Source organism: Netta rufina, assembly GCF_964035555.1.
Source record: "Netta rufina genome assembly, chromosome: 21".
NCBI lineage: Eukaryota > Metazoa > Chordata > Aves > Anseriformes > Anatidae > Netta > Netta rufina.
Genome location: NC_140145.1, coordinates 5085979 through 5107261, shown reverse-complemented (window position 1 = coordinate 5107261; position 21283 = coordinate 5085979). Strand labels below are relative to the sequence as shown.

Sequence of the window (21283 nt, the reverse complement as noted above, 5' to 3'; positions counted from 1 at the left end):
TCGGGCCGGGTCCTGGGGGGGGCTCCCGGATCCCACCGCCCGGCCTCGTCCCCTCACAGGGGCACGGAACCGACTCCCTGAGCCCCCCCCGTCTCCCGGCCGGGACCTGTCAGAGCCCCCCCCCGCCTCAGCGGCCGCCCCCAGCCCCTCGGGACCGCGCTGCCCCGGCCCTGTGAGCCCCAAAAAGCAGCCGGGACCCCCCCGGGACCCCCCCCGTCCCTCTCTTCTTTCCCCTCAGCTCCCCCCCGGAGCCCCCTGCCCGGCGGCGGCTGAGGGGGGAGAGCACCGGGGGGGTTACACCGAGGGGGTGGCGACTACGGGGGGGGGGGGGGGCGACACCGGGGGGGTGACAAGCACTGAGGGGGGAGCACCGGGAGGGGGTGAAGCACTCAGAGAGTGACACCAGGAGGGGGAGCACCGGGGGAAGGGTTACACCGGGGGGGTGAGGACCAAGGGGGGGGAAGCACCGGAGGGTTTAACACCGGGGGGGGGGCACCGGCACCCCTGGGCCGGCACCACAGCGCCCCCAGCCCCCGCCGCTCCGCGCCTGCACCGCCGAGCCCGGCCGGCTCCCCGCGCCCCCCCCGGCCGCACACCCCACACAAAGTCCCGGCACTCGGCAAACTTTTCCCCCGGCCGCCCCCCGGGGGTTGAGGGAAGCGGCTGGGAAGCCGGGAGAAGAGGGAAAAGGACCGAGAGGAGCCCCGCGGAGCGGCGGCGGCCCCGGGGTGCCGGAGAGGAGGAGGAGGAGCGGGGAGGAGGGGGGGGGAAAGGCGCAGGGGAAGCGGGCAGAGGGCAGCCCGGGACGGAGCGGGCTGGAGCGGCGGCGGCGGCCCCGGGAGCGCCGGCTCCGGCGCCATCTTGGGCTGATCGATGAATTGAACAAAGGGGATCGATTTCCGATGGGGCCGCCGATCGGGAGTTGGGGGGGGGGGAGGCGGTGGGGGGGCGAGCGGAGCGGCGCGGCCGGGCGGAGCGGGGGGATCCCGCGGGCGGCTGCGGGAGGAGGAGGAAGAGGAGGAGGAGGAGGAGGAGGAGGAAGGAGGGGGGGGGGGGAGGCCGGGCCCGAGGGAAGGCGGAGAAGGGGAAGGGAAGGGGGGCGGGGGGGGGGGGGTCCGGCGGCGCGGCCCGGCCGGTGCGGCGAGCGGGGGGAGCCTGACCTGCAGCTGCTGTAAATCAAAGCGCTTCCAATATTGAAACATCGATCCCACATTGGCCGCCATCTTGAGACATATTGAGACAGAGTGAGCGGCTGATCGAGGGAGAGAGAGGGGCTGGAGTTCGGGAGCCGGGAGGGAGGGGGAGGGAGGGAGGGAGGGAGGGAGGGAGAGAGGGAGGGAGGGGGGAGGAGGAGGGGCGGGGGGGGGCAGGGGGCGGGAGGCGGCCGGGGAGCGCCCAAATCCCGGCCTGGAGCCCGCCGGCGGCCGGAACGCGGAGTCAGCCCCGTGCGCTTGGGGGGGGGGGGGGGGGGAGTAAAGGGGGGGGCGGTGCGATCGTAGAGAGCCCCCCCTGTGTGTGTGTGTGTGTGTGTGTGTGTGAGTGTGTGTGTGTGAGTGTGTCATCACCCCCACCCCCCTGCTTGGGGTGGGGTGGGGGGACCACGGCTGGGGAGGGGGAGGACTGGGGGGGTGCTTTGGTTTGGGAGGGGTATTGGGTTTGGGGGGGGACACTTGGGATTAGGGGGCGATTGGGGATTTGGGGGAGAATTAGGATTTAGGATTGGGGATTTTGGTTTTAGGGGGGATTTAGGGAAGGGGGGCATTGCCCACAGCCCCCCCCTCCAAGCTTGGCTGCCCCCCAGCGTGTAGGTGGCTGTGGGGGGAGCAGGGAGCCCCCCACGTCCCCACCGGCCGCGCCGTCGTTAGCGGGGTTCATGGGGGCGCGGGCAGACGCCCATGGGGCCACTGCCGCTGGCCGCCGGCTCGGAGGGGGTGGCTCGCACCGAGGTTGGAAAATCAGCTCATAGCTTCGTGCGGCATAGCCATAGAAACGGAGATCACAAGGATGCAATAACTTATTTTGTTCTAAACAATAACGTGTCCGTAAGCATGATTTATTCCGTCCCCCAAATCCTTGCGCCCACCCCGATGAGCAGGGTGGCTTTGGGGTGCAGCTCGGCCCCACGAGCTCAGGGTGTGCACCCCGAGCGCCCGCCGTGTCCCCGCAGCGTGCCCGCTGCCTCGCGGGTGGCCCCGTGGGACTGAGCCCGCTGCACCGCGCTCCCCAAACGCCGCTCGCGCTGCCTGGGCGAAAGGCAAAGAAATAGATCTTCCTCCGGGAAAGTGAGCGGCGGTGGATTTTTCGTCAAACAGTATTTGATCGCCAAGCGAATTTAGCGCTGGCTCAAGTCGGCGGGCTGACTACTTGAAAATGGCTCTGTCTGTCTTTGGAGAAGTTACGGCACCGACAGCGGCGGAGCGGCTGCTGCAGACTATTTCCCAATCTGCCGCCGTCCTCCTTTGGAGGAGCACCATCGCTTCAGCCTCCATTTCCACTTTTTGCTGAGGCTGCTGCTCACAGAGCTGCTAATTGCGACTGGCGGGTTTTATGTTAACGAGTCCCACCTAAGGATCACCCCGACAACTGTAGACCTTCGCGTTTTTAGTTGGCCGTCCCGGGAATAAAACTAATGGCACTAGGGTACGAGGACACTGGGCCTCTGCCTGCCCGGCTGGGCCGGGCACACTGCGGGCTCGCAGCACGTGTGGCCGGCACGGGGCTGGTAGGGGAATGAAGCCTCTCGCCCTCCAAAAAGCGTGTCCAGGGCTGGCGGTGGGGGCTGCTGAATGGGAGACCGGGGGGAGGCTGGGGGGCTTGGCCAGGGCCCCCCTGCTGCAGGCAGAGGGTGTCGGGCGCGGCGGGCGTCTGCGGGGATGGAGCCCTGCGAGCCTCCAGATTCTGACTAACAACGTAACCGGTTTGGTAGCTCTAAAATAGGATTTTAATCCTGGGAAGCATCATTTCACATTCCAGTGATCTAATCAAAATCCTCTCCTCTAATCTCTCCATGGTCCCCCCTTTCTAGATGAAAGAGGCTGGAGTTCCTGTCTTCACCCTTTCTCCGCTGCCTCCCTGCTCTACCAGTCTGTTCTGTGTCCAGGCAACTGCAAAGAGACATTTCAAAGACTCCTGCCGTGCCATGTAGATGTTTTCTCTTGTTAGTTTGGACTGCAGGTGTGTAAGCCTCAAGGATGAAGTATCGTGGTGCTGTTTTAGGTTCGGGGCATACAGTCATAGTACAATAAATCACATAGTAATGCTCCACTTTGAACGCACACGCACAGAAAAAGGAAAAGAAAAAAGCATCTGACCTGAATCATTTTCTGGAAACACATCTGGTTAAAATCCAAAGTTTTAAATTGAGTAATATTTTAAAATACATTTGGTAGGTATTAAATTACAGTGTTATATCTGGTAATATTTATGATACTAATGTGTTAAGCAGAGGTTTATATCTGTCAAGAAATATGAATGATTGTCATATGGGGTAGCAAATGTATCCTGATATAAATAATATTTTATGATATTTTTAACATTATTGTAGTCTTTTTGCAGGAGTTACATCTTGTCACATTATTGCCAATTTGAAATAAAAGCTCTGTGGCTAGATACCAAAGCTTTTTAGCTGTATAATTTTCAATAGGAATAAACAGCACGGCTGATTTTAGGAAGTACTGACAAACCTTAGCTCTGCCAGCAGACGAAGGCTGAGCACCTATAATTCCCGTTGCCTTCAGTGCAGGATCGGGTCCCTTATTTGCCATTTTGTGTGGCAGCAAGCCCGAGGAAATCTTGCTTGACAGCTCTGTGTTCTGAAAGTGCTGTATTTCTTCGGGCTGGATTCTGCAAAGATCCTGCAGGGTACAGAGCTCCTCGGAGCAAGAGGTAATTTGCTTCGTGTTTCTGCTGAATCGTACCCGTGTCAGACGGAGGAAGGATCCTGGAAAATTTGGTGCACCCTGGCAAGAGGCCGGTTAGAATAAAGTTTTCTTGGATTATTAAGTTTTTCAGAAATCGGTCCCGTGTGCTCATCTGAGGAAGGCTTTCTTAAGGTTAGATTTGATCTGTGTAAATGCTAACTTCTTTCAACATGCACTAATAGAGTACTGAAAAAATAAGTACAGTGTATTTGAAGTTTAAATCTAAAATGATGGCAATTACTAACAGTGCTTCAGTCGTGCTTGCTACGTCCAAAGTGTTTGAAAGAATGTTGTACAGATTTCTTTTTTTATTTTCTTCCAGGTATAGACACACAGGCACCATTTTAGGAATCAGACAAATACTTAATTAAAATTCGTTTCCCATTAATGTCACCATGTCAGAAAATGTCACTAATACAGATGTTTAATTAACAGAGTTGCTCTACCACTTGCATTGGACCATCAATGGCAATCGGTCTCGTTATGCTTCACGTGTCGTTGTCCAGAATATTGAGGAAAAAGGACCTTTATTCCAAGGGCCCCAAAACTTGTCAGGAACGATTCGTTGTCACAGCCGCTCCTCTGAGCAGCAGTCTGCATTCATTAAGACATTTTGGACCATGAGTCCACTCCTAATCACTGGACTTGGGTTTCTGTTTGCCTTAGCGAATCTCGCTTATTTCCCTGCCCTGGACTCTGAGAACTGTGAACTGCTCAGCAGGGCTGTAACTTTGAGTCTCTTCTCCTTTGATTCTGTTGTTTTCTTTGCATCTTTTTCACTTGAACTAAATCCCAAATGTCAATTCCCATCACAGAGTTGCTCTAAAGCCTTTTCTGTACCCCTGCCTTCTCCTTCTCCAGCCCATTCCCTCCTCAGTTTCCTGGCTCTCATCTTTTTCTTCAGCTGCTTCTTGTCCCCGGCTGCCTGGCTCTACGTGTCTGTTCCCTGTGAAAAGGAGGACCTCATACCAAAGTCACTCAGTCCAAGGGCTGACAAGGAATACAGACAGACAAGCAGACAGGTAATTTATGATACTGGGAGATTTAGCCCACATTAAGATCAAAACTCATAGGTCTTTAACATCACGGATTTTTTTCCCCAATTATTGTTAGTGACTCTGGTTCCACACTGATTTATATCTGTCATAGTAGCCAGGGTGGTTGCAGCACATAAACTGCAGAAAAATTGACAGGCAATGTGGACACAGCAGTGTGAATACAGTGATGTCTATCGACTCGGGGAACTCCCCGGGCTGCCAAGTGGCTGGGAGCTGGGGAGATGCCCCACAGCCACCTGCCTGCCCTTCCCCTGGTGTCTACCTGCGGTCAGTGGCAGAGACAGGAGGCTGGTCTGAACCAGCACGGTGGTTCCCACCTTCTCTGGTACTTCCTGGAAATGTTGGCACAATCACGTACACTGTGGTGTACATGATCTAAGCATGACATCCTCTGAGTAGTCCCTAGTCACAGATGCCCACTGGTAGGTGGAAGAGAAGAAAGCAATTCTTACAGAGGGCAGGGAAACCAGCCACGATGGAAAGCAAAGTAAATTTGGGCAGCGTGGTTACTTGCTCTTTAGCTCTGAAGACATTCATAAGTATCCAGCATAACCCACAACAGATCTTCTTTGAGGACTGGTGGATTAACCCACACCAACAAAAGCATGTGATGGCATTGTAGTGGTATTCTCTGCCACGCACAGAAGGAGTTATTGAAGACCCCAAAAGAACAAATACATCAGTCTGCCTCGTGAGTTGAGTCAGTCTTCCCAGACTGGCTGTGGTTGCAACAGTTCTGTTAAATAACTGCTTTTCTCATGGTATATTCTATCCTGATGCATATTCATGTTTTGGCCAACGTAACCAATAACATCACCCGTAGGCAATCAAGAGAATTAGAGAAGAAGAGGACCCATCAGGTTATCCCCTCCCTGGAGCTGGCAGGGAATAACAGTTTCATTCTGAACCTACGTAAGCGTATGGCTCATACCAGCCTCAATTTGTCAGCATTGCCCTCGCCTGACTGCCTCATCCTGTGCGCAGGCTGATACCAGACGCAGCGTTGTGCTGGACGGGAGGCGCGGTGAGCCCACAGGTGCCCGTTGTGGCTGGGCAGGGCTCCTGCTCCCTCTGGCACCGTCCTCTGCCTTAGGCTGCTCTGTTCACCTGGGCGTTTATCGCCTCTGTCCTTCAAGGGTTGGGAGATAACTTTGTAGGTTATGGTCCCAGGGAAAATTCCCACTTTTTTTTTTTTTCTCACTTGGAACCTTTCACTTATTTTTTTTACCTCTTACTGGTTTCTGTTAGGTTTTGCACATCTTTTTTTTCAGCAGTATTTAACTCTTGCGGTTCCTATCATGAATCTCCTCACCTACTATGTACAGCCCCTTCCTCACTTCGGGCTCTTGCCCTTCCAGGTCCCTCCTGCTCAGTCAGGGATCCTCTGCCCCCACCAGATGTTTCTCCCAGTTCCTGCAGAACATTCAGGTCCAATATTTCACATAGTACCTAAGAATAAAAAAACAGAAACAGCATGATCAGTTTAAGTTCCTTTCTGTTTTCTGAACCTCAGCTGGGCTGATTATTCTGCCCACTTTGTGCCGCTCCCCCATGGCAGGAGAGCAGCTTTAGTGGCTGTAGTGGGGCTGGGAGCTGTGTTCAGCCGCTGTCACAGGTCTCTTCGTGACATGAAACAACTCACGGAATCGTCCCTCAGTTTCTCCATTCTGTAAAATTCTTGTGGTCACCGGAAGATAAAAATCTCGTGGTGACTGTGAGGTGCTTGCACCTCGCTGGTCCAGGGCTGCAGGAAGGAGATGGAGGGAAACGCGCACGTCAGCCAGCTTGGAGGGTGCTCCCTCACCTACCGGCCTCCTTTTCATTCCCTTCCAGATAGGGCCCATAAAGCAGGTGAGTGTAAAGCTGATACTATCTTGGAAAGGAACAGAGAAAAAAGTTTCTTCTTTCACTTTCCAGTCACCGAGGCTTGGTGTGGCAGCTCCCTCTCGCTGGGGAGGGAAGAAGGGAAGATTGTCCTGCTCCCCTCCACCAGCTGAGCTCCGTGGTCCCCATGTCCTGGGCTGTCCCCACGCCACTGGGGGTGTCCCAGGTGGTTGCACCCCTTGTGCTGGGTCCCCCGGGGGTGCCAGCTCAGCCCCACGTCGGCACGGCTGGCTCCAGCACCCGGGTGCCAAGGGGAGAGGCGTCCGCGCCTGGGCCCTGTTGCAACACGCAGGGACGGGAGACGAGAGGCAGACGGGTGTACGGGGACGGAGAGACAGGTGTGTGCGGAGATGGGGAGATACTGACACAGACAGACTCGTCCGCCTCCTGTGCCGGTGTAAAACACGTCCCTGCACACTGCAAGGGCTGCAGTGCCTGCTGGGGAGCTGCCTTTATCGTAACGCAGGATGTTGAGGATGTTTGAGGTGGTTTTTCTTCAAAAAACGCGTGTGAGATTTCATTTTGGGAAGCATGTCTTTTCTTAGAAACCCAACTGTGACTTGCTTGGCACAACTGTGATTTTCTGCAAACACAACTGTGTTTGGGGTTGTTGGATCTGAATGCTAGGGTAGGAGAAACAGTAATTCTGGATTAATGCAGAAAGGGAGAAAATAGACACCCTTCGAGGAAGCCACAAGTTCACTGCAGCTGCCATACAGTGGCACAAATGGATGCGAAGTTCCACAGGAAACATTTTAGTGTGGATAACCTCTGGGCTGCCCTGATCTTTGTGCGACACTCGGCCAGGTCTTGTAGAGCCAAGCAAATGGAAAGCACAACACGATTCCCAGCTCAGCACGAGTCCCTGTGCAGGCACACTGTACGAAGGCCACGTTTAGGTGAATATCCATAAGGGTAAACAGCACAGTTGAAAGTGAACCAAAGTCATCAGGATTGCATTTCAGTCTAGGATTTCTTTAGTAACGTGTAGGAAATAAATTGATTTTCTTTTCCTTGGCATTGCTTCACTTCCTATTTGGTGTTTGGGTGGTGATAGATTACCGAACAGGAAAAAAATCCTTAAAATTCTCTCTCTCTATTTTTTTTTAAAAATATATTTAAAGATTACCTTCTCCTTTGGAATAAACGGATCCAGCCTTATTCAGGTCATGATTCTCCACATTTCTACCCTGTCCCTTGTTTGCATCTGCTTGGCATTATCCTGGATTGGGGCTTTAACCTGATACAAATCCAAAGAAATTATATGGGAATTGGTGGGATCACAATGAATTTCCATGGGTGTAGACTCTTGCAGACCATAGCCTATTAATCCTGTTGTGTTCCTTCTGTAAATAACAATCTGGATTTGGCCAGAAAGAGTAAAACAAATTGAAAGCATTCACAAAGAGAAGAGGTAAATGGGTTTAAGATGTAAGAACAGCATATTGGTGGGTTGTCTCCAAGTACCCAGTTTTTAATAGTACCAAAGCACATAAAAAACTGGAGTTTAACATGTTCTTAAATGCCCTGCTGTGTGGGGTTGGCTGCTGATCCAGGGCCATATGCATAAGACCTGTCTTCACGGAAGGATTATATTAAAAAATTAAAAACTGCAAGAAGGAGAAGAATGTTCAAGAGCAGCCAACCTGGAGGAAACAAATATAATTTCATTATGTGAAGTGTTTATAAATGCAGTTTATGAACACGTATGAAAAAGTAATTTTTTTTTACTTTTCAGACTGCTACTGTCACACAGAAAAGAAATAATTGCTTATTTGTTTTTTTCCAAGGATTTTTAGGGAGTGCATTGCAGTTCAGATATTTATTTTGAACTTTTATTCCTTTTAAATAACTTGCTGCTTTGTTGGTTTCTTCTATTTTTTTTTGTGTGCACTCCTTCATTTGTGATTGATAGAGAAACGTTTACCTGGATTCCCTGAAAATGGGAATTTATTTTAAATTTTGGATTTTCTCAGATATATGGTTTAATTTTTAGGTAGTCCTGTGGGGAGCCAGGAGTGGGACTCGATGATCTTTGTGGATCCCTTCCAACTTGGGATATTCTGTGATTTCATGATACATGGGTTACTGAATTTGATCTAAAAATCCCACTTTTTTTTTCTCTTACATCATCAGTATAAACCTGAAGTGACACAGAATGCCTGGAATTGCAATAATGCAGTGTAAGAGAACTGACTATCAGACTTCATATATAGATTAGATTAATGCATAAATCTAATTTGATATTTCACATTACCGGGCTAATATTTTACAGATGTAATGCCAAGTTGTTAAGTAAATGAAAATCATGGAGAGTCCAATTCTGAAAGGATTACTCAGGCAAAAATCCCTGAAGTCAAAGGGAGTATTGCCTGAACGAAGTCTGCAAAATTAGAACTAGAGCCATATTCCCAAAACAGACAAGCAGATTTATCTTAGAGATCTGCCCATGAGTTGAATTCTTGTAACAATGAAAGATATATTGGGAAAACGAACAAGCAGGTAACCTGAAATATAAGGAGAGACTGATAAGATCACACCAACCCTGAGCAAGCACTTGTGTGGTTGGTGATGTCAACAGGAACCTAAGCTGTTTTAATAAACTTGTTCATAGTTGTCCTATACCGTGTTTTATATACTGAAGTACATAGATCATGTAAGAGTTTAACAAGAAAAGGATTCATATTAAATATGCACATAAAATGCCTCCATGAAATATGTGAAATGCTTTTCTTTTTTATATGATTCCAATAAAACATTGATCATAAAACTCTGCCCTCCTGCTCCTTTATATTCAGCTTCAGCTGTTGCTTTATGTTTAAAGTTTGAACTCATGACGCTCAGCAGATATAATTGTGGGGCAGTTTTAATTGGTGAAGACAGACCAATGCTCTGCTTGTTCACTCCGGGGTATAAATCAGGAGAAATCCCACCAGAATCAGTAAAATGTTGCCTCTGTGTAGGAGGCTGTTGGGCCAAATGATTCAAGTGGTGGCAGCTCCTGTGAAATATGGAGTATTGTGTCTGTTTATAGCTGCTCAGGATCTGGCCCACTGACTTGGATGGAGCTACGCCAGGGATGATTTCTGCCCTTTATCATGAGTTTGCTCAGTGTTTTGCATTGTAAATTCTCCCGACTCTTGCTGCCAAACTCAGCTCCCTTCTTCACAGTTTCATACTCTGAGTGTGAACTGATACTGGTGGAAATCCAAGGGTAAAAAAGTGGTGAGCATAAAGCACAAATCTGTAGCCTGGATCTGAAAGGAACAGCTTGACCACAGAGGAAGTTATTTGCACAAAAAGTATTCAAACAGATATGCACGGTTTACATGTGTTTAGTAAATCTTGTCTGAAAACTAGAACCAGCTGTATAGTATATGGAGGCCCAGATCCCCAGCTCTTTCTGAGCGGTGTTTCATGCATTTGGATGATACATTTCAAGTCACTTTTTCCATCTTTTAATTCAGGGATGGCTAGGGACTGAAATATGAGGAGTGCAATTTCCATTTCAATATGAAGTGGTTGTCAGCATCCTCAGGTAGCTGTTCACCACTACGGCTTTCCTGCTCAGGAAGATGTTCCCATCACGGAGCCTTTCCTCCTCACCTCCAGCTGCAGCCTAGGAGCAGAGGTAGGGCATAAAGCCCCTCTGTGGACCAGGGGCATGAGAGGACCCCTTCACGCCAGGCTCACCTTCCACTGAGGCATTGAGGCAATGAGTAGAGATGAGCTGAACCCTTAATGCAGGATAACCCCACAGCATTTGCCCGACACGACAATGACAAAATTGACTGAACTGCTCTTGGCTTGCACCGAAACAGGAGGAGAACCAGGCCTGAAAAGCTAAATTTGCATGCAAGATTAAGAAAGTTGTAGATGCAAGCAAGATCTTTTTTTCTTTTTTCCCTTCTTCTTTGTGTGTGTCTTAACTATGCAACAAATTTTGTAGCTGAAATTTACATACTTCTTGATTCATGAAATTATGAGCAGCTGCTATTTTGCTACATTCTTAAATTGAAAAGGCAGCGAAGAAAAGAACAGACACATTAGGCAAACTCCATCTGCCCCTCATGTCTATCACTTTCCTTCACTCTCTCCTTTGCCAAACAGTATACAATGGCATAATCAGATGTCTTGGTTTGCCTGGGAGAGTCCCCAAATTTCTGTAGCTGTCGTCTAAGATGGGATTTTTGTTTTTAAGACAACTTCTTAATGTGGTCTCCTGTTCACCCCTGAAACAAGCATACATATTTTCAGAGGAAACCACAGAACACAAAAGATCTTCAGGAGGAGAATAACCTTCTAAATGGTTTAACAGCCTCTGGAAGCTCCTGGAAGTCTTCGGGCATCTTTTCTTAGGGGTTTCAGAGACTCTGAGAAAGGATCACTTGGATTTAAAAAGCTTTCCTATTTGTATTTTATTGCATCTGTCTTATTGTCCTATACATGGAAGTGGGAAGAATTGAGGGGACAGGGTAAAATATAGGATTGAGAAGTAGGATGGAAGGGTTTTACTTCTAGCTCTTGCAGTGAATCTGAACAAATCCAATCTACAGGTAGTTCCATGCTTGGAGAAGAGTCAATTAAGCTCTTTGGAGAAGAGAACCTCTATGCCTGGCTTCCTTGAAAACAGCCCGGCCCTTCCTTTGTACTAAATGCCACTGTATAAATACCAACACCACATTTCATCATGAGGTAAATTGTAATTTCCCATTTTTGAATTAAAAGATGGAAGCTCAGAATTTTAGACCTATTTAAGACCTGGTTAAACACTTAAACTAGTAACAGCTGAGCGCATCCCTGTTAAGTGGAGGTTTTTTTCTTTTTGTTGCCCCACTTAAGAAACAGTCATTGTCATTCAGTCTCATTAGCATAAATAGGTTCCCTAGGAGATGTCCCATTAAAGTGGCCATCCCTATTAAGCATGTCCCAATTAAGTAGTGTTTATTGTATGGCAGGTTCCAGACCTCAAAGCAGAATAATTTTCAGTTCCTAGAGGGAAAAAAATAAGTCAAAGAAATTACATATTTAAAAAAGGCTTAAATTGATACAAACTGATAAGAGCCCAAAAATGAAAAATGAGGGCTGACACTTCATCCTTTTGTTTACCCTGTAATGCTGCTTTTCTGGTTTTGAGTTAAGAATGTAGCCTACACCCTAACTATGAATTTCTTGGCTTTGATTTGATTGTGTCATAACTTAATGTTTTATGACTTACAATCACATTAGTCATAGGAGTCACTCAAGTTTAGAGATGATGGAAAAGACATAAGGGATAGACAAATCCATACTCGGAAAGACTAATAGTCTTGTGATTGAAACGGTGGGCTGGGACCCAGGAGATCCAAGTTCAGCATCCAGGCCTGCGCCAAGTGTTCCTGCCTCACTTAGAGCAAAACACCAAGCCCCTATTTTCAATGTTATTTAGATACCTGAACAGACAATTAAATATGTTTTTATATGCCTGTGTGCATACATAATCTCTTTTGCCCTTTTCTCAATCAAGGTGGATTTAAGTTGGGGACTTATTCAAGGTGCTAACAGGCAAGCTCTGGAAAATCTTCCTACGCTGGCTGAAGATGATAGAACTGTCAGCTGTTTGCTGCCAAAGGCTACCCCTTATCCCCCAAATAATATTAGCGTCAGCCACTTCAACATGAAATCCAGGTCCTTAGCACAAACCTACCTTCAAAGAGCTGAAATTACCTGCCTTGATTTTGTCTCAAAGCTGTGGAGATGCAGGCAGGCATCTCCTGCCTATAATGCTGCTGTGGGAGGTAACCTCCAGCGCAGAGACTGAGCGGAGGAGTAGGAGTAATGGCATCTTCGACAACCGAAGGGGAGCTCGGCATGCTTGTACTTCCAGCCAGGGCATTTGCACGTCAGCATTTACCCTGCAGAACTGAGACATCCCTTTGTATTTAGTTTGTTTTGCCCCTAATTATACAACCTGTCCTTCCTGTGAAGGAGAAGCTTGTACCTGGGTGGAGTTCAATAAATACACGGAAAATATTCGTGTTCTAAGACCACACACTGAAATCTTTTTGTGGCAGGACACACTCCATTCTGTGGGTGCAGCCTGTGGCACGAGGACTATGCCAAGACCTCCAAAAGTTTCCTCAATACAGCTAATAAGGGAAACATGGGGGAATAAGGGAACAAGGCAAACACAAGGGGAACAAGGAAAACATAAGGGGAACACAGGGGAATAAGGGAAACACAAAGATTTGGACCTTCTCAATAAACACAGTTTTACTCTCTTTGGTGCTCCTGGGAAACAGACAGTTTGAGCAGTCCCAACCTATTTTATTTCCATGCAAACTTCCATGAGAAGCAACGTACATGTGTTAAATACTTTTCCTTAGTCTCAATAATCACTTCTTTATGGAGTAGGAAATACCTCGGGAGTACAGTTTCATATGAAAAGCCACGATTTGTACAATGGTGCACAAGCAATTCACACATTCAACACGTGGCCCATGCTGTGAAGAAGGTTAAGATTCCTTGCTTTTACAAGAGGCACAGTACTTCAAAATGAGGCTTTGTGAGTAGGTGGTAAACTTTCTTCTGGGTCACTAGGCAGGAGCTGGGTGCTTTGAAAGCATCTCCCAGGAGCGAGGTAAACTGTGGTTGAGCGATGCAGATGTTCAACTGTGGTCAAATCAGAAAGAAAGACTTCTATCCTTAAGGCAGTAAAGTAATTACACCTGGTATCCTCATATCTTGCTTCCAGTAAATAGGTGCAGAACAATGTGGCTTTGTAGTGCCCATTAGCAATATTAGTACTTGGCAGCACGAGCCTCTGAGAGTCTTTACAGAGCTTACTGAAACGCCGCATCACTGCGGGCAGGAGAAATGGTTAATATGCACAGTAATCAGGGGTTCCTCTCAGAGCCCGAAGACCTTCCTTTATACAAGCCTTGTACGTTTGCATGGCTGGGATGAGAATCTCCACAGAGAAAGCTTGCTCTTGGTGTTTCTTGGTGTCTCTTGTTTGAAAACAGAGATTATGTGTACAGCTATACTAGGCTGCACGTCTGCAGAAAGTGCAAACCCAAAACCTCAGCTCTGCAGAGCTGCTGTCCTTACGGGAACCTCAAATCTAGATCCAGATTTGGGCTTGATTTTAAGATCTTCTCTAATAATCTTTCCTTTGTTAAATGGCAATACTGCAACTGCACTTGCCTAAGTGCCAAGTAGATGTTATGTCAGCATTTCTGGTGGGAAACCATTTTCTCAGGGGTTTAAAATTTGGCCAGGACTTCCAAGGCAGGTGCCCGAAGTAGCACATGAAGGTTCAAACCGGTCTCAGTGCAAAAGCAAAGTACAGCAATGTACCTGCATGGAAGCTCAAGTACATTCTTTTGGCTCTGACACAAATCAACTGCAGGGCACTTTGACACATCCCAACCTTTCAGAGTGTATTTTTTGAGCTCTGCTCATTATCGGAGCCTCCATTCAGATGCTCTCGGCACAGATGCTTTCCTCATCAGCTCTGCACTAAAACATACAGTAAGTGAAATTCTGCCATATGTTAATACATATGTTTCAGTTTCAATAAGCATTTGATGCAGGGCTGTTGGTGGTTGTGTGTGTGTTTTTTTTTCTCCCAAGGAATAGGAATTACAGAGTTTATACCATTACCTTCACTTTCTATTTAAATATATGAGTGAGCTTAAATAAACCAATTAAATTAAGGTTAGCTATGTGCAGCATAACCTGTCACATCAGTGGGAGCACGTATTGATTCTTAATGGTTCAGCATTTATCTCTTTGGTCCAAATCAGCTGGGAATGGCAGAGTCAAACTGTCTGAGTCTCCTTGTGATGTTGTAAAATGATGGAGAGGCAGATAGCCTGGAGAAAAGGTGTAACCGGGATTTTCACTTCATCCCCACCTCAAATTTTCCCATCTGGCATATCACAACATAATGATGTGAATGATGTCATCAAACTGGGAAAGAGGATCTGAATGGGGTAGTTTTCTCCTTTACTGAACTTTGTAAGCTGGCCACAAATTGTAATTAGCAAGTGTCTACAGTTTATTTCTGGCAGAGGCTCAGTCCATTTTTCATAGGCTGGAATCAGGTCTGTTCAGCCACAACGATTCTTTTTGTTTGTTTGTTTGCAAATAAACTCTTGGAAAGATACTGGTCACATTATGAGATTTACAGATCAGTTGCTATGCACAAGTATGCTGCTTTTACAGCAGTGCAATACCTCTGAGTAATGCTTTTGATTTAAATAGAGCTACCCTAGATTTGCACCATTGTAGGAGCCAGATTAAGCTCCATAACTCTCATACACGGGCTTGAAAGCACCCAAGCAGTTATGAATGAGAGCAGCATTTGAAAGACAGAACAAAGGAAAACAAGCCAAGAAAAATATCCACCTTACATCAGCTTTGCCTGCTGGATTCTTTGCTTTACAAGCAGAGAAACATCTAGGCAGACCCTCAGCTAGCAGAAGCTGGCACAGCTTTGTTAAAAATCAGTGGAGCTTTGCTGATTTATATCAGCTGAGAATCACTATCTGCCCCAATGACAAAATGAGGCATTGAAACATAGTGGGAAGGCAATAGGGTTTATCTATGGTTACAGCATTAAAGCATCATCATAAGATAAACTAATTCTTGTCTAATGCTTTCAAAAAGGTGTCTATAGAAATACTGCACTGACTCCTCTTTCTCAATGTTGGCTTCTGATCACTGTGCCAAGACTGGCATCTTCTCTTCCCTCAACAAATCAGCATGGCTCCTGCAAGCTCTTCATTGACTGCCAATGCTGTGCTACCAATAATTTACTACTATTGAGAAACTTCCCTGCTTTCACTCTGCACAAGTGAGTTTGCTCCTACATGCCTGGATTTGTTCAGTTACATACTTTATGAACATTATTAAAAAGAATCAAAGGATTCTTTTGGGTTCATTTTTCATAAAATGTCTCAAGCATTTGATAAATAAATAATCTTCTACTTAAAATGGGCATGAATTCCCTAAAGACCCAGAGGTGCATGCAGGTATGTGCCAAGCCCAGCTCTCCTCCAGGGGGATGTATATATCTATATACCTGTAATTATAGGCTGATAATTATATAATTCACTGTATGTATATCATCATTTGTGAATAACTGGGTAAGCTGGCAACACAGAAGGGCGGGACTGTATCATAAGCTAATAAAAAAAAGCAATTATATTACTTTCTGATCCAGTTCTCACCTTCCCAGTGAGATCGGGGCATTGTGCAATAAGTGAGAAATGAGGAACCTCAGAACACTTGGAAGCAAGATAAGCATCCAAATGTCTGACTGTGTCATTCAGAGCTCAGCTGAGCTGTTTCAGTCAGGAAATTATGGGCTGCCATGGGAACAAAGGTCCCTTCCCAGATTACCAGAAGGAGTCTGAAGTGGGTCAGAAATGTTACAAGAATAGGCTTTCTAATGGCATTCATATTATTGCCCGGGTTAATACAACTTTGAGAATAAGATCTAAGGCTAATACGAGAAAATTCATTTCAGCTGTATGCAACATCTCCTCACTGTACATACAATTCACCCCCAAAAGGATTCCTGGAAGAAGGCAGCACTGCAGTCCTGCACAGGCCAGCTGCCATCTCATTTTTATTCTGTGCTCTTGCACCCATCTTTCTGCATCTGTCACATCTTGTTTTATGTTAACTTTACCAACTGCTTAAAAAGGGACCGTTTGTAATCTGTGTTGGTGCAGCATCCTGCAGAAGGTGCTCTTTGGTACCGACATATCAGGAATCATAAAATTGCACACAAGCCTTAAAAATATGATAAACTGTGAACAAGTGCTTATGCTTTCTAATTTACAGCATTCATGCAAGTCCCTAATTCCTTTCCAAGACGCACAGCAGTGTCCCCAGTTGAACCAAAATATCCAACCACTATCTGCACTTTGAAATCCTTGGGAGTGCTCATACTCTTAAAAACCTAGAGACAGTGCCCAGTATCAGGGTAGGATTGAGCCTCTGGTACGTAATTCAGAACTGAACAAATCCAGGCACGCAGGAGATAATTTAGCTGTGCAGAATGAAAGCACAATTTCTCAATTCTGGTAGATTATTGGTAGCGCAGCATTGGCAGTCAATGAAGTGCTTGCCGAAATTGTGATGATTTGTTAAGGGAGAAAGAGAAGCCAACCCTGGCAAAAGAGTTCCGGGCCACGGCAAGGAGAAAAAAGCCAGCATTGTACTTACACCCACAGCCCTTCCTCAGAGCTCTAAATGAAACATAATTTTTTTCAGAGGTTCAAATGCTGGAAGCACAGATCAGCCACGTTCTCTCCCCCATTTATTACAGCTTTCTGTCACTATGTTGCTGGCTGTAAAGCGGGCAAAACTGCTAAGCTGTTTTTTTTTTTTTTTTTTTTTTTTTTTTTTCTGTGCAGAATGAGCATGACTGGAGAGGGACAAATGTAGAGCCAAGCTCTCCGTTGGGGCTGAGCTGGTTATCTCAGCCTCACACTCTTAAGGTCCTACTCAGCAGAAACCAAATCAGTATCATCAGATAGTTTATTTGCACTGGAGTCTCTGTGACTGTTACAAAGTCCTAAGTGGTCTACAGGATGCCTTTCCTGCTACGTCACTATTATCTCCCTTACTCTGAAACCAGGAAAATCACAAAGACGGCTCAATTCTAATGATATTGCCTCTGATCCAGCAAAACACATAAGCATATACTAAATTTAAACATACAGGTGTTTCTAGCAGCTTCAGGAAGGCTGCTTACCACCTCAAAACTAATCATGTGCTTGGTACTTTGCTCAGTCAGCAAAGCTGCTGATTCAGTTCCTTTCAAAGTTTGAATGAAGCTTGAGATAAAGTTTCAGGTTTGGATGATCTGTCCTGTACATCAAGAAGGTGCTGGAAGGGAAAAGGCACGCTAGGAAGTAACACAGGTGCCAGAGTTTAGGAAATGTTGAGACTCCCTCACCTAGATGATAACAAGTTGATAGGACTGTCCACAGCTGTGCCTGCAGGCAGGTTCCGTACAGCTCACTCATTCACTTCTGCAAAGCTCTCTCTTGCAGGCAAGCTGTCCACATTCACTTTCTACCCATATTTGTGTATTCCTACTTATACACTTATGTGTATAAAATAGAAAAGCCATTTCTAAGTTCTGCAAAAGCGAAATCAGCACATTTTCCCCACTTTGGGAGAAAAACATTGCCATAGAATACAGAATCATAAAATCATAGAACCATGGAATATCCTGAGTTGGAAGGGACCCACAAGAACCTTCGAGTCCAACTTGTGGCTCCACACAGGACCACCTGAAAATCAAACCCTATGTCTCAGAGCATTGCCCAAATGCTTCTTGAACTCCAACAGGCTTGCTGCCATGACCAGCTCCCTGAACAGACCGTTCCAGTGCCCAACCACACAAGCCATTCTTTTTTTCCACCAAACAGACAATTCATATATCAAAGAAATTTGAAACCTGACACTTTGTACGTAAATACTTGTCATTGAGGGGTATGTCCAAACCCCTATAGGAAAAAAAGTCTCGTCTGGATGGTATTAAAGTCTGAATGCCTGAAAGTTGGATACTACATGGAACAAAATATTTCAGTGCCTTGGAAAAGTCTGTGTGATAACATCTACAGAGGATGCTGTACTGTCAATTTACAGGACAGTTACTAAAGTACCTTTTCTCTGAGATATTTTTTTTCCTCTTTAGGTTCAATAAGGCTAATTTGGGCCAAAGATAACTTAAAATCTTTCAAAAGAGTACAGTGCCCCAGAAATCAGTATGATATTCACTTAACAGTAATTATATACTGTGCTTAAGTAGGGCTCAGATATTAATGCTTCTGCAAAATACTGTTTTATGTTCCCTTCCATGTTGAGGGTGGTACAAAATGCAATGTCATCTGAGAGCACTCTTAACTAATACTTACACATTTCTAATATACTGTGGCCATGGATCCTAAAAGCCTTCACACTCTGTAATGAGTTTAGGCAAGAAGAACTCTGTAAAAAAGGTTAGGAATCAATATGGCAGCTTAATGCATGGGAAAAATCACCCTCAATTGATTAAGAAAGGTTATCAAGGGTGTCTCAAGTTGTACTGATCTATTCGTTCAAAGTAGATTAGATTAGTAGCAGATAGATTTTAAGGAACACTAAACATCCTAGAGCTCCTGTTGAATTTACATATTAGTGATCCCTAGAAAAATGAATACAATTAACAAGAATCTGGAGTTTTAACATGCAGTTCTACTCTTGAAAAGGGGATAATCTATATCCTACTACACTGAATTTTCATTTTATGGCAGTATAATTACCAAATATACCAACATTTGTATCCAAAAAATGGCTACTGTAGAGCCAGTGCAGCTCTGGAAAAGTGAGATGGCACCTGCACATCTCCTGTCTCATACACAAAATTATTACTGTGTTCTACTCAGCTACTTCTGTTGCTTTTCAGGTTTCAGCTGTCCACCAGACAGTTAACCAAGTCTGGCTTCATTCACTCGATTATTAAATCATGTATTCAATGAGATTGTTCAGAGAGGCCAAAGGGACTTTGTTTGTAGAGCACTAACAATTCAGTACTTTTAGCAGAAAAAAAGGAGTAAGAAATGAGTACTTAGGAGGAATAATTGTGTTTTGTACTAAATTCTCTCTGAAATTCCCTTCTGTGATGGCAGGAGAGACTGATAGAAATCTATCTGTTCCCAAGGTGAATTGCTTGAGAATCTCATCTTAATAGGGTGGGGGCAATGCTGGATGGGGAAGGTAAGAAGTTTCTTGAATTTCTGAGGGCTAGTCTGGGCCAATTCCTTTGTGCTTGTCGGGAGGTATCAATTCCTGAAAAGGGAGTTTCCTTTCTCTTTCCTATGACTAGTCAGGATGGTGCCTACACACTTAACATATCTACATATGGGCTGACTTCCCCGCCCGCTTGGTGCCTACTGGCCCCACTCCCTTATCTAATCAAGGTTCAATCAAAGTTAATTAGGGATCTAGTTTTCTGTTCCTACATTAGGAGTAAAGCAAAAGAAGCTCCTGGGCATATCTGATCAAGAAGCTGATCTGTGTTACAACTATGTAATAACTGGCACAACTGTGTAATTACAATACAGCGCTATCTAAGGTTACATCATTATCATTACGCTTAACACTAAAACAAAATGTGGTTATCATGATTGGTGTCAACACATTTGTGATATGCCACCCAGGAAGATGAGGCTATATACATGTCACCCAAGCCCTATTTGAACCTGAAAAAACATTTGTTCCTGCAGATATGGCATAAGAAGAAAAAGAAATGCACAGGACCTTGATTGTTTGGGGTTAAATTTACCCTTCCTTTTCACCCTTCCTCTTTGCAATGCTTCCTCAGCCAGACTTCCACTTGTCAGTGAGTACAATGACTGGGGAGTCACTGAAAGATAATAAAAATGTAATCTACCTACATATGTCTATAGTCCATTTCCACAGGGAAGTGACCTTCAGAGTTCCAAGAACAGTGCTAACTCAGTGACATTGCACTGAGAACATACTTTTACTGTTGATCTTCTAGTTAAATGGGTAGCTTAATAAACTAATATGTGTCTATAAAAAGCAAATGCCATGAAACATGTGCAGTTTGGCTGAAGGAAGAACAATATTGAAAATACCATTTTTACATCTTCTGATTCTTGCTGGTTTTAGTCATAAAATATTAGGGAAAACATATTGCACAGTTTTTAGTGACTAATATTTATGTGCAGTCTTAAGTATCAACAGCTTCAGCCATTTTTTCTGCTAATGATAGGTCTGGATGTGTTTCCTTAGCTAAAGACAGCTTCTTTAGCTTACCTCATATCACGGCATCTGGTATCTCTAATTGGAATCATTTTCATAATAACCATGAGCAATGTACATTACCATCTACAGAAGAAGGCTGACTACAATACAGACTTGTCTACAGCTCTTTAAATATCCAGGATCCAGTCCAAAGCCCCTTAAACCTAAAGAAGAGATTCCCACTGATGTTAGTTGTACCTAGCTTAGGTCCAAAGTATCAAACAAACAAGCAAACAAACAAAACCTCCTGAAACTCCAGACAAGAAAGCAGGGATATATTCGGTATTAATAAGTTTCAGTGCAACTCTGTCAAAACCCTCTGAAGGTGGTGTCCCATTCTGTTACTAAATAGGGCCTAATTCAGTCAGATACTTGCACAACTTGAAATGCCGGAGTAGTTCTGTGGATTTTTATGGAAGTTGACGACACTCATTAGGTTAGTCTACTCGGTAGTCTACTATTTATGAGTGTTTAATTGCTAGAAATATTACTGTTTCATTAGCAGTAATATTAGTTTACCATAGAAGATTACCTAATTCATTGAGAAACACATATTCAATACTTATTTTTATGGTGTTATAAGCTTGTTTTGAATCGTTTCAGAAA

The 21283-nt window shown here is 45.5% G+C and overlaps 1 protein-coding gene across 4 annotated transcripts in view; it reads right to left on the bottom strand.

Moving 5' to 3' along the window:
• Positions 1 to 1285, bottom strand: part of CUX1 (cut like homeobox 1) — a 268267-nt gene extending 266982 nt beyond the window's left edge. For all 4 annotated transcript variants that reach the window (XM_084299863.1, XM_084299860.1, XM_084299861.1 and 1 more), the window contains exon 1: positions 1161 to 1285. In XM_084299863.1, the coding sequence (XP_084155989.1) occupies positions 1161 to 1223 (63 nt within the window). In that variant the 5' untranslated portion in view covers positions 1224 to 1285. The remainder of the gene's footprint in view (positions 1 to 1160) is intronic.
• Positions 1286 to 21283: the final 19998 nt, after the last annotated feature.